The sequence below is a fragment of the Osmerus eperlanus genome, chromosome 9 (genome assembly GCF_963692335.1).
Source record: "Osmerus eperlanus chromosome 9, fOsmEpe2.1, whole genome shotgun sequence".
In the NCBI taxonomy this organism is placed as follows: Eukaryota; Metazoa; Chordata; class Actinopteri; order Osmeriformes; family Osmeridae; genus Osmerus; species Osmerus eperlanus.
Genome location: NC_085026.1, coordinates 5379935 through 5397974, shown reverse-complemented (window position 1 = coordinate 5397974; position 18040 = coordinate 5379935). Strand labels below are relative to the sequence as shown.

General features: G+C 47.0%; 1 protein-coding gene across 2 annotated transcripts; it reads right to left on the bottom strand.

The window, feature by feature from the left end:
* Positions 1-205: 205 nt before the first annotated feature.
* On the bottom strand, positions 206-6554 carry cdc25b (cell division cycle 25B). Of its 2 annotated transcripts, none has more exons than XM_062469114.1 (15): positions 5988-6554; positions 5696-5778; positions 5392-5443; positions 4137-4178; positions 4017-4050; positions 3814-3933; positions 3622-3732; positions 3384-3524; positions 3153-3233; positions 2830-3009; positions 2598-2693; positions 2048-2110; positions 1782-1880; positions 1452-1697; positions 206-1282 (listed from the first exon to the last, which is right to left on the bottom strand). In XM_062469114.1, exons 1-15 carry the CDS (start codon positions 6194-6196, stop codon positions 1142-1144), a joined length of 1698 nt encoding a protein of 565 aa, XP_062325098.1. In that variant the 5' UTR covers positions 6197-6554; the 3' UTR covers positions 206-1141. The 2 variants fall into 2 exon arrangements, with proteins under 2 accessions (XP_062325098.1, XP_062325099.1); XM_062469115.1 differs by having other exon boundaries at positions 3153-3230.
* Between the last annotated feature and the right edge of the window lie 11486 nt (positions 6555-18040).

The following is an 18040-nucleotide window of genomic DNA, read 5'->3' as shown; positions in this document are numbered from 1 at the left end:
AAGGTCGTTCAGAGCGGGAGGATTTGAAAAAACAGGAAGTGCAAAGAGCAGCCGTGAGGCAACCGTGTCAGTGAACAGCCACCACCCTCCTACCAGCCTGGACAGACGTCCTGTAGAAGCTAGAGAGAACTGTGGTTAGTAGAGACTGCTGTTGTCATTATTAAATGGGGTAGGCAATGTTGGTCACCGAAGAAAATAGGCACAGTCCGTTTAAAATTAGATTTTTATTCCAGAAACTCCCCCGTAGACAGGTACAAAAAATTCAAGCCACAAAGCCAACTGCACAAAGCAACACCATTCTGTCAAAAAAATAATCGAATTAAAATAATAATCGAATTAAAATCACTTTCAAAAATCCGGGGTCTCTTGTCAACAATCTTGACATGTTGCTGACCTGCAGCACGGGGAACAGACAGGAGAGCTCGTTCTGGAGCCGCGCTGAGCTCTGAGAACCTTGCCTCCTCTCACAGGACACAAGCCGTATCCAAACCGCCTACGTCCCCTGGGCTGGCAGCCAGGAGGTGCGGGTCTCAACCCTTTTAACTTGGTATTGGCGCGTACACACAAACAATAGAGAATACAAAATCCTAACGCATTTAAAAACACAGCACCTCACAACCTAAAAGGGATATTGAATTAAGTGCTTAAATAGGGCGGTAAACAACATACAAAACATACGGGGGGGAATCGGAAAATCTGTCCAGTGAGACTTGAGTGAGTTGAGGGAGGGAGGGGCAGCTGTAGCATCGGCAGAGCTGTAGCGGGAGGCTACGAGTGGTTACGAGCACGGTGTGTGTGACATCCCTGTGCTGGGAGCACGTCAGACGCATCTCCGGGGGGGACAAATGGCAGACGCGTCTCGGAAACACTGCGCGGGCATCCATCCCAGACGGTGTTCTGTGGTTCAGGTCGACGACAAACGTGGCAGTGAGGGGTTGAAGTTCTGGGCTTTTGGGAGGCAGGCCCTGGCTGTCCGTGGAGCACCAACGCTCACCAGGCGTAAGAGTGTATGAGGTGTGTGTGTGTGAGCGCTGTGTGTGTCCTCCTAGCTTCTGGAGGGGCAGTGTTGGGAATCACAGCTTCTTCAGACAGCTGTACAAGGGGGAGGATGGATGGATGGAGGGAGAGTTGGATGGAGGAATCACAGCTTCTTCAGGCGGCTGTACAGGTCTCTCTTGCTGCGTTCTCCGGCCCAAGTCCTGCTCTTCAGACGGAACCTCCTCAGATCCTCCTTGAAGTCCTCATGGTGCATGGGCCTGTAGGCCTGGGGCTCGCAGTGGACCTGCGCACACACACACACACGTCAGGCTTCCTATCCTAGTGGGGCTTGACCCGACCATTCAAAATCCTGTTCTCTAACCACTAACCCCCTCTCTCTCTCTCTCCTCCTCCCCCCCCCCCCTCCCCCCCTCCCCCAGAGCAGCGACGCTCAGCTCCCCCCAGGGTAGTACCTGGAAGTGGGGGAAGAACTCCTTGTAGCCCCCCTTGAGGATGTAGAGCTCCGGGTAGTGCAGGGCGGGGTACTCGTTCATGGAGCGGTCGCGCTCGCGCACGAAGCGGCACATCCTGGGGCCGCGCTCCGACGAGAACTCGCAGTGGAACACCAGCACCACGCGCTTCTCACGCGACGACGGCAAGATGGGCCTCCTCAGCAGGAAGTCCTCCACCTGCTCCTCCTGGTGCAGGTTCTGCGCCCCCTGGAGGAAACACACACCCACGCGGTTAGCAGGCTGCTGCTGCTCCAGGAGGAAGGGTGTGGGGGGGGGGTGAAGGTGTCTCACCTTGATGTGGCCCCCCTCGTACTCGTAGGGGTAGCGGCAGTCGATGACGATCAGCTGCTCCACCGCGTGGCTGAAGTGGCCGCTGAGGGACGCCTCCATCTGTTGACCAATCGCAACGCACGTCAAGCCTCCACACGCTGGGCTGACCCTCTCTCATTGGCTCGGGGCGAGAGCACGGTGGGGGTTGTGCAGGAGATAGTGAGGTTGTGTGAGAGAGAAATGATCTCACTACTTCTGGAGTGTGTGTGTGCGTGCGGTCTTCTCACCATGTCTGGGGTGATGTATTTCAGGTCCTGGTGTTTCCCGTCCACAGTGGGAAGGACAAATGGCTGCGGAAATAAATCAATTAAATAAATGGGGTTGGTTGTGATGGCAATGAAGAACAGCCCTGCTCCCCATGTCCCTGCTCCCCATGTCCCTGCTCCCCATGTCCCTGCTCCCCATGTCCCTGCTCCCCATGTCCCTGCTCCCCATGTCCCTGCTCCCCATGTCCCTGCTCCCCATGTCCCTGCTCCCCATGTCCCTGCTCCCCATGTCCCTGCTCCCCATGTCCCTCATGTCCCTGCTCCCCATGTCCCTGCTCCCCATGTCCCTGCTCCCCATGTCCCTGCTCCCCATGTCCCTGCTCCCCATGTCCCTGCTCCCCATGTCCCTGCTCCCCATGTCCCTGTTCCCCATGTCCCTGCTCCCCATGTCCCTGTTCCCCATGTCCCTGTTCCCCATGTCCCTGTTCCCCATGTCCCTGTTCCCCATGTCCCTGCTCCCCATGTCCCTGCTCCCCATGTCCCTGCTCCCCATGTCCCTGCTCCCTCTCACCTTGGTGAAGTCTCCTATGAGCTCCGCCACCCCTCCGTCCAGCAGCTTCTCGATCTCCACGTGGCAGAAGGACTTGGACCGCTGGACCTGGCACACCTGCAGAGGGTTAAACCAGGGTTAGGGGTGGTGTAGGGTTATACCAGGGTTAGGGGTGGTGTAGGGTTAAACCAGGGTTAGGGGTGGGGCCAGGACAGGAATAAGGGGTGGTGTTGGGGTCCAGGGGGCTACTGACCGCACGGGGGGAGTGTGGGTCCTTCTCGGGGCTGGCGTAGGTGCCGGCCAGGCTGCGGCGTCGCTTCACCCTGACAGGGGTGTTTTCGTCCCGGGGACGCTCCGGACGCTTCAGGGTCCCGCGCCCCGCCGGCAGGGAGGGGGAGCGGAACAAGCCCCGAGGACGACAGCCAAACACAGGCTGAGCAAGCAAGGCACAGAGAAACAAGCCAGTAATCAATACAGGATGTGGGGAAAATACACTCATTAGGTACACCAATCCACAGGACCAAATAATTGTGTATTACTACATCTAAAGAATCCTTCCATGTATCAGCAACTTACCGAGTTGTCTGAAGGGGAGTCTGCCACTAGGGGCGCTGTCAGCAGGCTGGCCATACCCTGGGGCATGTTGGAGTCATTCTGCTGGGGGGGGGGGACCAGAACACCCAGGTCAGGACAGAAGTAACAGAGACTGGTTGTTCAGGCTCTCTAGGAAAGCTAACAGACTGGTTGTTGCCATGACTGATTGTTGCCAACTCGTTCCCTCCCCTCCCTCCCTCTCGCCAGCCTCACCTCCTCCAGGGGGTCATCCATCACGTCCAAGAAGCCATCGTCCTCATCGCTGGTCAGCGAGCAGGTGAGGGACGAGTGCCTCAGGACCATGGGGCTGCTGTCGTCCAATGAGCCGAGCCGCTGGAAGGGGGGCGGGGACAGCTGAGCGGGAGACCAACATGCGATCAGGTTAATAATGTGTGTGTGTGTGTACCATGAGGGCCAGGGCAGAATTGGCCCTGCGTGTGCGTGTGTGTACCATGAGGGCCGGGGCAGAGTTGGGCCTGCGTGCGAAGGCCTCCCTGTTGTTGAAGGAGCGTCTGCGATGCTTGGACACTGGCTTGGCAGGCTTCTTGAACTCAAAGCCCTCCTACAGGAACAACAACAGCTGTCAGTCAGCTGCTGGAAGCGGACATCCCTAATGACGAGATCTAACAGACGCAGGCCTGACCTCTGGCAGGTTCTCCTTGTCCCCCTGTCCTGGACAGGAGGAGGAGGGGCCGAAGGCTCCATAGCGGCTGGGGTCGGGGTCCTGTCCTTTCAGAGCGGGGCTGTGGCCCAGCAGGTGCATCTGCAACAACAGGAGACAGGTTAGGGGCTGTGGGGGGCCATGGTGGGGGTGCAGGGAAACCGAGCAGATGCGTTTCAACTTACTGGTAGAGATTGGATTCTCCTGATGGGCATTTTCCTATAAAAAGACAGAGAACATCGGATTAGCAATCCTGACCTCGAGAGCAATAGAGTGCAGCGAGAACGGTGGGTTTGGATACTCACTGGTTAGCGACTCGGCCATTCTCCTGGACGGCCCTCTCAAACCTGCCGGGGGAGCACAGAGGAGGAGGTTAAAAACACAGCACGTGAGGAGAACTGTTGAGAAATCCTGTGAGCTGCGGATTGAAGAGAGTCTGGATGAGGACAGTCTGGACAAGCATGATGAAGCTGTCGGTTGGGCAGGATGGGGGGGGGGGGGTGTACAAACATGTGTACACTGAGCCTTGATGTACTGAGAGAGCATGTACAACAGTTGAGAGTAGATAGATAAGTGGTGTCTGCAACATTGCCCACCTGTATGCTAAACAAGCTGCATTGAGGGCAGAGTGTAGAAAGAGGGGGAGGGGGGGGGGGTCTGCTAATCTACCATATGCCTGCTGGAGCCAACCACGCCAAGCCTTCCTGCAAGAGCTCTTTGTTTGCCGAGTGGATAGAGAGAGAGAAAAAGGAGGGGGTTATAAGGAGTGCGTCTTATTCAATAGAGGGGGGGTGCTATAGTAAAGAGTAGGTGGGGGGGGGGGGCATTCATCAGCCCCAGCACACAGCCATGCCCCCATTCCTATTGAAATCACAAGGCACGAGAGTGTGCCGAAAACCTGAGGGGGGGAGGGGGGGTCATTGAATCCTTCCACCCCGTCCCAACAAAAAGGAGCACTGAAGCAATTAAACAGCTGTGCTGAGGACCCTGCTCTCAGCGATGGCCGTCGGACGCTGGCAGATGTCAGGATATGCATCCAGTCAGCCATGAAACCAAGAGGCCACCCAGGATTAGCACAGCAAGTCAAGATACATAAACCTAACCACCAGATAACAGCGTTCCTGCCACCACATGAAAGCTGCTATCGAAACACAAATAAAGTATATCTGCCAATTCCACAATATGCTCTCAATTTCAAACGGTCAATTTTTCACATATAATTAAGTAGGCCTATGCATTCTCTCTCAGAACACAAGTGCTGCTTTCATATCCAAAACCCAACGGAATAAGATGTAATCAATCACTGATCAATCCCCTTATTACCATACAGATCATCTTGATTTATGACATCCCAATCTCCTCACACAAAACTGGAGGAAAGTTCATATAAACTTGATCATCTCATCTACTTAATAGAAATAAATGACCCCAATTTTAATCCCAACGGCAGCCCTGGTTAATCCCAAAGCGCAGTGTGTGTGTGTGTGTGTGTGCGTGCGTGCGTGTAGCACCCCAGACACAGAGTGAACAGACCAGATATGGGGAAACCATGCAACTTACATCTCCTCCACATCAATGGAATCCATGGGACTGGGGGAATCCATACCGAGGCCTGAAGAGAAAGGCAAAGACACCTTAATCATGCCTGACCACAGGGCTGGTGAACACAGGTTTGGGTGGCTAAACACATGCAAGCGCAGAAGATAAAAAAAAAAAAAAAAACATTCAGAGGTACTTGTACATTCATTAGCCCGTGGCCTATAAGGCAGACACAGAACGTGAGAACACCATGTTAACTTGCAATGACTAGCTTCACACAAAATATTTCCAGTCATTACTCATCCCTATTCTATTCGAGTCTTACCAGCATCAGAGGAAGCGTCTGAGGCAAAGGAGGGAATCTTCAGCAGAGGCACATGCTTTCTTCTTTTGGGGGTATCACATTGTCTGGAAACAGAGGTCAACCAAATGAAACAACATTAATATCTGCTCACAAAACCATGACTGCATCAATCAGTTTAGAGGCAAATACACTAGATAATTTGTTGTCTTCGCAAACCAACAAGCTGGTACACTGGCTCAGAGCTAACAAGCTAGTTAACAAAGCAATGAGGCGCCGAGTGGGCTAACTCGTTTAGATACCAACGCACACTTACCCTCCCAGTCCCGCTAGGTTGTTCATGTTTAGAGCCAGATGGGTGACAGGGGACAGCACAGTTGCAGGTCCAGGCGAGAACAGATTCTTCATACAGGGGGAGGTCGTGTTTCCCAACTCGGGCAGAGACAGAGAGGAAAGCCGGGGGATTCCATCAGGCCTGCGGTTGCTGACTGGACTGATGTCGCCCGTTACTTGATTTAGATCCATTTTTGGTGAAAAGTTTAAGTATTTTTCTAGCACGCTAGTTAATCGGTGCTCCTTCTTCAATTTTGTCTTTTCGTGTGTCAAAAGAAGCCTAGCTACCTTACGGATAGAAGCGAGTTAGCTGGTAGCAGCTAGCCTAAACCGAATCATGAAAACATTTGTATACAATTGTAAATTTGCAAGTAACGAACGAATCCAAAATACGCATACGATTTTTGTAGTCACCGTCTATAAAACCAATAAAAACTCAAATACAACTAGCTACGATCACTACTGCTAAAACCGCATCGTTCTCCTGTCAGAGAGCTGCACACCAGTGTACTCCCTCTGACAGCCCTCTTCTGAAGAAGAAATACAGCTGCTCGTATTTATGTTCAAAATAGAAGCTCACGAGCGGTAATCCTGCTGGCCAGTCAGCGACATCGTTACATCCAGTGCGACCAATCAGACCGTGTTCTCTTGTTCTTCTTTGTCCGTGCATGGAGAGACTGGGGGAGGGATCACATTTTCTGTGACCAATCAAAGCTGTCGTGGCCACGACGTTACCCAATAGAAAGTTCTACCCGGTCCATGGGAGTTTACTGGACACTTTTTCCCGCGGAACATTTGAAGAGTCAGCTGAGGCTCCCACACAAACAAAAAGCCAACCACAAAACAAGAGCCGATTAAAGAAAGTCATAGTAAATCAGTCAATTATTTTTCCTAATATATTTCTTACATCCATACATTTTCTTCTTTTGTGTCACTCCAAAAATCCTGTCTGAATGACCACCCACTCCCACCCAAAAGACAACACTAAAAGCAAGTAGGCTACGGTAAAGGAGATTTAAAAAGTTGTTAAGTACAGCAATACATAGTAATACATTCAGTAGTGCATTTTAACGCTTTACAGGAAGGACTCTAATGTATCAACCGAAGTTTTACCAACAATGCAAACGAAAAAAACATCCATCCTTGGCACTCTTTTTAGTTTAGCACATTACCGCACTGATGTCTTCTTATGTCATGGCAACCTAGCCCCCCCCCCCTCATTCTCACCAAGATGGCTGAAAGAACAAAAGTTCAGTTTCTCACTGCTTGACTGGAATGAAATAGAGGTCTCAGCAAGCAAACACATCTAACAGCCACTGCCCTCAGCCATATAACTAACAAACTGAAGATTAGGTTTACTAGGTATCAGTCATTTAGTCTATACTGGGTAGAACAGTCATTTAGTCTACACTGGGAAGAGCAGTCATTCTGTCTACACTGGGTAGAACAGTAATTTAGTCTTTACTAGAACAGTTGTTTAAAGTGCTTTTCATAAAAGAGGCCTTGCAGCGTGTTTTGTGTTTCTGTGTCTCGTGTGCTTATTGTTTCTGGAAATGGACTTTACATGGATGGAAACAAAACAAGAACACGAGGACCTCCACAGTGAAGTCTGAGCCCTGAGCACTGTCACTGAGGTCCTGGAACAGAAGAGAATAAAATGTTACTGTCCATCTAGGGTGGTGATCTTTCTTTGGCATCACCTTCTATTAAAATATAACGTCAATCAATTTAACATTCAATAAATACATTCTACATTCAGTCTATATTCCCAATTTTTTTAAAGAATATGAATGTATTTACTCACAACTGAAATGTTCCCACTGCACTAGAGCAGTGGTTCCTAACCCTGGTCCTCAGGGACCCACTGCCCTGCTCCAACACACCTGATTCAAATGAATGGGTCGTTATCCAGCTTTGCAGAAGCCTGCTTATGACCATTCATTTGAATCAGGTGTGTTGGAGCAGGGAAACATCTAAAACATGCAGGACGGGGGTGCCCTGAGGACCAGGGTTGGGAACCACTGCACTAGAGAGAAGAAACAGAGACAGTTTACTTTGTATTTAGTCGACCAACAGCGCAAGGAACAAATTATGAACAGAATCATAAGCAAGGGAAACTGAATTACTTGTCTCTCTTTAGAACGCTGGTATCCACTTCCTCCTCTACATGGAATCTGGTTTGAGGAAGGAGACATCACATCACAGATTTGAAAATGAAAACCTCTGTATCATGATTTTTTTTCTCATCTACATCGATGGGGAAATGTATTGCATAGGAGAGATGCTAAAGAAGATATCAGCATGTGCAAGGATACAACATTCCCTCCAGGTGTTTATAAGGGTAGAACTCACGGTGAAAGTCTCTCAAACTAAGAGAAATATGTGTAAAACACACTCCTTGGCACTGAACACTGTAATACCATTAGAACTTTGCAATTCTAGTCCTTGATGAACTTCTGTTCTTGCTATGTGCATTATTTGTACGTCACTTTAGATAAAAGCATCTGCTAAATGAATGACTATAGATAACTGTAGAAAGCCTTGCAGGTTAGTGTGAACACATTCCTATTGTTTGCTTCATAGTCTCTGGAGGACCCGTGTAGTTCAGCGGGATGGTGTTGTGGCATTGGAAAGGATCAGAGTGGCTGGCCTTACGAATGTTGATGAGGTTTAATGAACTTGTTTACGGAGTGACAAGTACAGTTGTGTGACGCTGTGACACCCTCCTCCCTGTGTCGGAGCAGAAGAAGAAAGGAGAGCCAGAGGGGGAGGGGGAGTGATCCTGCCAACACCTCCTGTTCAGACCACACACAAACGTATCGTCACAAACACACACACACACGTATAGTCGCACGCAGACACACGCAGACATACAGACATACTCACACACATACAGACACACGTACATACACATCCACCAACAAAGACTCTCGTACACACACGTACATACACACACAGACACACGCAAACACACCAGGCCCATGGTCGAGAATGCTGAGACAGGCAGTGACTCATGCCAACCTAGGGGATAAGGCGGGGATGCACTGGAACACTGACCTAGAATACGTATGCTCATCAATGATTCCCTCCATAAGTGACCTGTTTAACCCACCTGCGATTAAGGTAGGCACACGCCCAGCTAGGGGACGCAGAGCACGGCAAATAATGACTTCCTGAACTCAGACATTCTTTCCTTCTACTCGCGGTTCTCACAACCCAGGCACACCCAGCCCCCTGCCTCTCCACCCACAGACGACCTCACCCTGCTCTGAAAGGCCGTGGGGTTGAATGTGAGCAGAGTGATCAACTCGGGGCTGTCCGCACGTTTGCATTGACATTCGGCTTCCTCTATTCTGAGTGTATTATTGCAGCATTACCATTAGCACCAGTTCACAAAAGCACATTTACACCACAAGTGCCTAGGAGAGGCAGCATGCAGGAACCAGCCAACCACATGGAGAGGGCTGACAGTTAAACATGAGCCTGCTTTTACATAGTGTTGTTGCCATCGTTGAGCACACCTCAACAATGCTCAAGAACTTCCTCTATGGGGTCATTATAACTTACTTTGTGGTATGCCTGAGATTTAAAGAATGCATTTGACATGTTTTCAAGGTAAGGTTGAAAATGTTCCTAAGGTTGTAACTATCACTAAGGGTGCATGGAGGGTATCTGCAAGAAGCATGAAGATTTAGGAGGAGTAATTACTGATCAGTATTTTTTAAAGTTGAGTCACATTGAGTTCCAGGTTGTAATGCGTTTTCTTATGATGACAACACAGTTATATTCTATTCTAAATGACAAATATCATCAGTGAGATTCTTATTTATAGTGTCGCAATGCCCGGCTATGCCCTCTGACCCCATCTTACAATGGCAACATCCCGTAGCCACCCACCCAGCCCCCAATAGGACCAGGGTATCAAGTATTTAGCCTTTTGCCTCCAGACCCCAGTAGGACAGCCCCAAGCCTCCAGACCACAACCTCCAGGCCCCAGCCCCCAACAGGATCGGGCCCATCCTCCAGGAGTCAGGAAGGAGAGCCCAGCTGCTCCTGGAGGCAGATGGACAGCACAGAGAATGCTCGTGCCTCTGGTCGAGGAATTCTGGGGGGATGGAACACAATAGAGGGGGAGCGAGGGAGGGATGAAGGCAGACGGAGGTGTAAAGGAGCTCTGAACAGAGCCAACAGGTCCTGACAAAGACCTGAGATAGCAGACGTAGATGTGGGGGAGAGAAGTACAGAAGTACTTAATCTACTTAAAAAAAGAATAATTATATGTAAAAACTGTTAATTTGTACTTATTTACTCATTTATGGGCAATCACACAGAGGCTTGTGTCTCTTTAGCAGGTCCTGATTTACATGATTATACATTTGAAACAATGCCAAACACATGCTTGTTACTTATACAAAACATACATAGTAATAATGGTTTTAAATGGACATATCTTACTTAGTGACTAAGATTTAGATAATAAAGTTAGACATTACTATCTGACTTGGCTACTCTAACTAGCAGCCCCCCTGAAAGTGGGTCATCATTCTCACCCTTACCCCTCTGTCTGAAGATGTGTGTGTGTGTGTGTGTGTGCAAGTATACTCGTGTGTATGTGCCTACATACGTGTGTGTGCATTCGGACATGTGTGTGTGCGTGTGGATGTGCATGTGTGTTCTGTGCTCATCAAATATAACATGAACAAAGACAATTAGCAGTTAATCTGCCCATCTGTCAGTGGAACGCCATCTCAAGAGGATGAAGAATGAAGTAAAATATTAATATGCTCAACTGACACCCATCCTGTTTTAACACAAAAAAACTCAAAATCTATTCCTCACTAAAACATTGAACTAATGATGGCCGGACTACTTTAAGTACAAAGGCTGTCTAGTTACAGTGCTAGGTATGGATTTCCAACTTAGGCCTTTGACTTAACACGTTGTTTCAGTTAATGAATTAAAAGTGTGTTCATGGGATTTGTATTTTTTTGACAGGTTGGGTGAGAAAACCCTTATTCACACACCGCATTCCTAATTATTATGCAAATTGGATTGGAGTGTCATAAACATTTTTTTTTTTGTTTTTCAAATAAATTCATCAATGGTATTGTGCCTCAGGACTCTTTGGATCACAGAAATCAATCTCGGACACCTGTAATAATTAGTTTGCCAGGTGAGCCCAATTAAAGGAAAACTACTTAGGATGGACGTTCCACATTATTAAGCAGGCAACAGGTTTCAGGCAATATGGGAAAGAAAAAGGATCTCTCTGCTGCCGAAACGTGTCAAATAGTGCAATGCCTTGGACAAGGTATGAAAACATTAGATATTTCACAAAAACTTAAGCGTGATCATCGCACTGTGAAGAGATTTGTGGCTGATTCGTGAGATGGCTGAGCAGTTAGGGAATCGGGCTATTAATCAGAAGGTTGCCGGTTCGATTCCTGACCGTAAAAAATGACGTTGTGTCCTTTGGCAAGGCACTTCACCCTACTTGTCTCGGGGGAATGTCCCTGTACTTACTGTAAGTTGCTCTGGATAAGATGACGAAGATGAAGTCGCTCTGCTAAAATGACTAAATGTGATTCAGAGCACAGACGAGTTTGTGCAGATAAAGGCATATGGAGGAAGGATTCTGCTAGACAAATTCATTGGATTAAGAGAGCAGCGGCTAAAATGCCATCACAACATCACACAGGTATTTGACGCTGCTGGTGCCTCTGGAGTCCCACAAACCTCAAGGTGTAGGATCCTTTCATTAGCCCCCCAAAATAATTGTAATAAAAAAAAAAACATTTTAAATCTAAATGTGTTAATTTATCTTCCTAAAACCCACTAGAGGACACTATTTAAAAGGATATTTTCAAAAAATTATTCTGGGGGAACATGCCCCCAGACCCCCTAATTTTGCTGGGTCACATGAAAAATTATAGGTTTTATCTAGGTTCCCAAAAGTGGGAACCTACATTCACCACTGCTCCAGAGGCTTGCAGTTGTGCATAAACCTACTATATGGCCACCGCTAACCAATGCTCACAAGCAGACTGGGCAGACTGGGCTCATTGATCTGCAATGGGCCCAGAAATACATGAAGACTCATTTTCAAACAGTCGTATTTACTGATGAGTACCGTGCAACCCTGGATGGTCCAGATGGATGGAGTAGTGGATGGTTGGTGGATGGCCACCATGTCCCAACAAGGCTGCAACGTCAGCAAGGAGGTGGCGGAGTTATTTTTTGGGCCGGAATCATGGGGAGAGAGCTGGTAGGCCCTCTTAGGGTCCCTGTAGGTGTGAAAATGACCTCGGAAAAGTATATAGAGTGACCAATTTCTTCCATGGTACAAAAAGAAGAACCATGATTTCCGTAGCAAAATCATTCTCATGCATGACAATGCACCATGTCATGCTGCAAAGAATACCTCTGTGTCATTGGCTGCTATGGGCATAAAAGGAGAGAAACTCATGGTGTGGCCACTATCCTCCCCTGACCTCAACCCTATTGAGAACCTTTTAGAACATCCTCAAGCAAAAGATCTATGAGGGTGGGAGGCAGTTCGCATTAAAACAGCAGCTCTGGGAAGCTATTCTGACATCCTGCAAAGAAACTCTCCAAAAACTCAAAGGTTCAATGGATACAAGAATTGTGAAGGTGAGTTATTTATTCATTTATATTATATTTATATTTATTCATCTGTCCCCAGCCAGATGTGTGAAGGCAGAATTTCAAAAAACATAAAATTGACTAAAATGAGTCGATAAACAGACAGTAACGTACAGACAAAACCAATTCACATATAAGCAAGAATTTACCTGCAGTAAGCACATATATAACACTGAGGCACATAGCATACATCAACACTTAACAAGACAAATGCACATATAGGCAAACAAGTAGGACAGACAGTACATTAATGCTTGTGAATCTGATTGGCAACAAGCCATTCCTTAAGGCTATGTTTGAATGTTTTGTACATGTATTTTGGGCATATGTGGTATGGCAGAGCATTCCACGTGCGTGCTGAATTTACAGAAAATGCAGATTTGCTAAAAGAGCTTGACCTATGTGAAATAACACAATCACCTCTTGAAGCAGATCTAGTCTGCTACTTTGAGTGCATTGTTTAATACAATCACTAAGCGGAGGTGGGGCCATACCATGTAACGTCTTTAAAACCCACACACATCAATGAATTTAATGAGGTTCTCCCAACTCAAGATATGGTGTTTGAGGATATTGCAGTGATGGTGACTTTTTGGTTTTTAGAGCTTGTTTATGGAGAATATGGATATATTTTAATGTTGTGTTGCTGGCTTGTGCCCAGCTGGTTAAGCAATAGAAGCTCAAAGAATGTCTAACTGTCTGACTAAATGTCTAAATGTAAATGTCCTAATGCTGCAAACAAAAACAAATGACCATTTTCAGTTCTTTAATATCTATAAAATTCTTTGAAACTGTTGTGCATAATAATTCTTTGAAACTGTTGTGCATAATAATTTGGACCAGTGCATTTTGAGGTTTTTATTTTTGAAAAAAATACTGTTATCATTTGGAGGTTGGTTCAATAAAATTCGAATTATACCCTAACGGTTGATGACATGAAAATTATACTGACTGTCATTTGCATTGAATATTTAGGAAAATCAGAGAAAGATATCATTTGCATAATTTGGAACGTTGTGTATATTCACATTTCCGAGGGATTAAGTATATTTATTTATTGTCATAATAGCTTGTTCTAATAGATGACTCACTAATGATCTATGCATAGGCTATACTGTATCTGTTGTTAATCGATCACTGTGTCGTTCACTCATGAAGTGGTCTCTATCCGCATCACTGTGTTTGGGCGCCACTTGTTGGGCAGTAGCAGCATTACACGTTAGGGACGCCCGCGTGAGCAGCATGAACAACCTCACGGAAATCGCGCGATCATCTGCCGATACGATCACGATTGAGCTTCTAACGCATCATTGAGATGTCATTATTGTCCCGCAGTTTTTTTATTTTGTTTCATCATACAGTTTGCTAGCTATTGTAATGGAGATGTAATTTTTGCATCTCTTGGGGGCCCTCTGGTGGCCACGGGGGCCTAAGCAGCCGCTTAGTTCGCTTACAAAGCCTTGGGCCGGCTTTGTAGTGCAAAATATGAAGACCACAAGGGTTCATTAAGGAGCAAGTTTTTTTTTTGAGACAGGTCCCTGAAATCAGCTCCTGTTTTTACAACAGGATGACATGGCCTCCACTCTGATGTCCCTGAGGCTGTTACAACACCCATTAAGCTCTACTGTACTGTACTGTTTGAGAGCAAGGGAGTTTCTATGTTTAATCGTGGGTGTTTTACTTGTGAAGACAAAGGTGAAGACCAGGGGCGTTGTTAGACATACAACTCTACTGGGACACATTCATATTCCTTTTTTTTCCTTCCAAGCTGTTGCACAATGCCCTACTAGGCCATAGAAACTCCCCTTGCTTAACCTACTATACAACAGTTCAGGGACGCAAGTTTGATTTGGCAGGCACATCTATAGTTAATGCAAGCGCACATTTTTTTTTTTCATGTAATATTGTTTGTATGTTTTAGTAAAAATAAGATGATCGGTAGGCAGGGCCGGAGTGGGGCCACTTTTCAGCCCAGGAGTTTCAGGCCCAAGACCGGCCCTTTTTTTTGAATACCAATCAGTGCCGGATGCAGCCTGCTTTGAGTGGGGTTGCAGTGAACATTTCTGGGGGGTATCATGATTACAGAAAGGGATCGTATTATTTTTTATATTGATACCATTTTTGAGACTGCTTAACGATCCGAGTGTTAATCAGGCACGGAGCCATACGTTGTAAACATTAGGAGCTTTGCCCCAACCTAGGGCATATGGGTTTGATGTGATACAAGATAGGGACTTCTACAGTTAATTCAAGCGCGCAAAGCGCGCCATTATTTGACCGCATAATAGTTTTTTGAGCTTTATAAACAGACGTTTTTCAATTGGTAAAACCTTGTCTAGCGATGCCATCACTCCGGCCCTGCTCCCATCCATCCTCCCTGACGCCCCGCCCGTCCTAGCTATCGGTAGCCGATCTGGGAAAACTTTTTGGAAAAGACGGGCTATGGACCCAACCAACTCTATTTGGGAGGGGAGAACTCCTTCACATGGTACAACCCATGCTGAGGCTGAGGTGTCAGAATGCGGAACGTGTGTAGCCTACTTTAAGAGAAGATAGACTAACGTGACAAATGTCAACAACAAAAAAATCTCCATCGACCTCCATTCTGACTTGTGTGCCGAGTCCGACACCTGGACTTCTGGTGCGTGCTGCAGTGGCTATTTGGCAAGCTCAGAAGAGTGCGCTGACATGCATCGGTTTGTGTTTTCGGTTAAACTGCTTTGATTTTACAAGCGTTGATTTGGATACTGCGTTTATTTTTTCTGGGATTATCAACCTAAATTAATGCACTGACTAATAAAGTAAATTGTTAAAACTCAAACTTTAGATTTTACTGGGGCACAGCAGATTTATACTGGGGCACATGCCCCAGTAAAAAGGGTCTAACGACGCCCCTGGTGAAGACCTCTCACCTGGTTCAAGTTGCGTTGATGCACTTCCACGTCTTCACCTGTAGGTGGCGCTAGTGTGTGGAAATTAGTGTGTGATTTTGTAAGAGGTGTCATTGATAAGTCAGTTTACTTATCAGTTAGTACATTGAGTTTGCATCATAAATCAATTCTATATTTAAGGAGGTAGGATTCCTGGAGGATGAACTATTCAAATGTCAAATCTTGACCTTGCTATCAGCAACGGAAACTGGGGGTCTGCAGATGTGAATATTCCAGCAAGAATACATAATTATAATAATCATATATATTCATATACTTATATACATATTAATGGGCCTGTACACATGTTTGTAGACCTATCAGACCAATCATTGAGGTTGTCAGATGACTTGCATCACGTTCTTCCAGATTCTTCCACCAGAGAGAGCCGGAGGTCAGGTGAGACTCCAGCCGTCTGCTCCTTCTGCTTGTGTGGTCTCTGTTTGAAGTGACCACAGTCCTCCTGTTAAAGGCCACAAATTAGCCATTGTCCTTTTCTTTTCATAACTTAGAAACACCGGGGGAAATTAGTTGTAATGGCCTCTGTGATGACATCTGTCTGCAGTAATGACCACCGCAACTCACTCCTCTGGGTCTGAGCGACTGCATGCTTCAGGGAGCCGAGATACCTGTCTTTGTTTGGGACTTCACCATGGATACGGGCCTTTGATCTTGTCTTAGTGGGCTCCTCACACGCCGAGGAAGAGATTCCTCCCACGACCCAGACACCTCCAGATCACTGTTACATTACTGTGATGGTGGGTGGACAGTCAGAGCAGGTGCATGCATGTAGGGCAGGTTGAGATGCATCTGGGAGACTGATGTGATGCAATGAGAGGAGGACACATCACACATCCTCTCCCTGGACGAGGGTCTGTCTCGCTCTGGGACTTCTCCTTCAGTGTGCTGTAACGATGCCTTCATCTGTATGGGCGAGAGGTGGGGGAGGGGAGCAAGAGAAACAGAGAGAGGTTGAGAAAGACAGAGAGAGAGAGACAGACAGAGAGACAGTTCAATAACCTCATATTTCACAGCTTGATTCCTGGTTTCCCACAGGCATACAGGAGGGTATAGCTCATTGATTAGATCAAGAAGGCAGAGGTATTGAAAGTGTGTATGGTTGGGTTATTTCCAGTTATAGCTGTGGGATCATTGCTAGCAAGCAACCGGAAGGAGAGAGAGAGCGTGAGGGCGAGGGAGGGAGAACACAACATTTAGCATAGATAGATAGATAAATAGATAGATAGATAGATAGATAGGATAGAAGAGAGAGAGGATAGAAGAGAGAGAGGAGTAGAATAGAGAGATAGCGGGAGAGAGGAGGAGCGTTAGAAAGAGAGAGGAGGAGGATAGAGATAGAGAAGGAGGATATAGAGCATGGAAGAGACAGAGGAGGAGAGAGAAGAGAGAGAGAGAGAGAGAGAGAGAGAGAGAGAGAGAGAGAGAGAGAGAGAGAGAGAGAGAGAGAGAGAGAGAGAGAGAGAGAGAGAGAGAGAGAGAGAGAGAGAGAGAGAGAGAGAGAGAGAGAGAGAGAGAGAGAGAGAGAGAGAGAGAGAGAGAGAGGAGAGATTAGGAACATTAGAGAGAGAGAGCAGGTCCTGGCATGCGGTGATTAAGCAGGGATCCATCTCCTTGTAAACAACCGTCCGAGGCCACATCAAGCAAGTGTGGCAGTGATGTCAGCAAACAGTGCCTGTGAAGAGAGGACCCTCCCCCCACCAGCGTGCCTGTATTCAGCCTTCATCCCTCAACCCTCTGATCTGGCTGCTTTCCCTGAGCCATGGAAGCACTGTCTCAAGGACTGGCCCTGACACCCACAGGAAGTGTAAACAGAGGTCAAGTGTTAAAGTCCAACCCGCCAATTCTCACCTCCATTAAAGGGTGTCTGTATACCCTGGACCACCTGGGGTGGGTCTTTCAAACCAGGTCATCTACAGATTCACACATTTCCTAACAGGGTTTTATAGATTTAGGGGATAGTTCACCTCTAGTTTTACTTTTCAGTGATTGTGTGTTTTCCTTTATATCTGTCTCAGTCATTTTGAACCACGTTGTCTTTTGGGCTGTCATTGTCTATATTCATGCCTGTTTTCCATAAAGTTATTTCTCAGAAAGTTGTTTTAAAAGTTAACTTAAATCAAAATTATCTTTGGTAGAGGCATGGCATCTCCATGGCAACTCCTAGTGACCTTCCTCCCCTGATCAACACTATAGTGGGTCTGAGACTAAGTCAGCCAATCAGAGAACTGTCGGAGAGATGATCGCAGAAAGGGGATATCTGTTCCATACTATACCTCATCCCCGGTGGTACTCCAAGCACTGACTTCTCAACCTCTGACTTATACCTTGTCACAAGGTGTGGGGGTGGGGACTGGAAGCAGTTAGCTCTCAATCTCTTTCAGGCAGGCTTCTAGTTAAAGACAGACATAATAAGTACAGCAGT

Excerpts from the sequence above, each read along its gene's own strand:
- cdc25b (XM_062469114.1), bottom strand. The coding sequence starts at position 6,196 with ATGGATCTAAATCAAGTAACGGGCGACATCAGTCCAGTCAGCAACCGC. Across the intron at positions 3,525-3,621 it reads ACTCTGCCCCGGCCCTCATG|CTGTCCCCGCCCCCCTTCCA; the intron begins GTACACACACGC and ends TCTCCCGCTCAG. Across the intron at positions 3,010-3,152 it reads ACTCCCCTTCAGACAACTCG|CCTGTGTTTGGCTGTCGTCC; the intron begins GTAAGTTGCTGA and ends TTGCTTGCTCAG.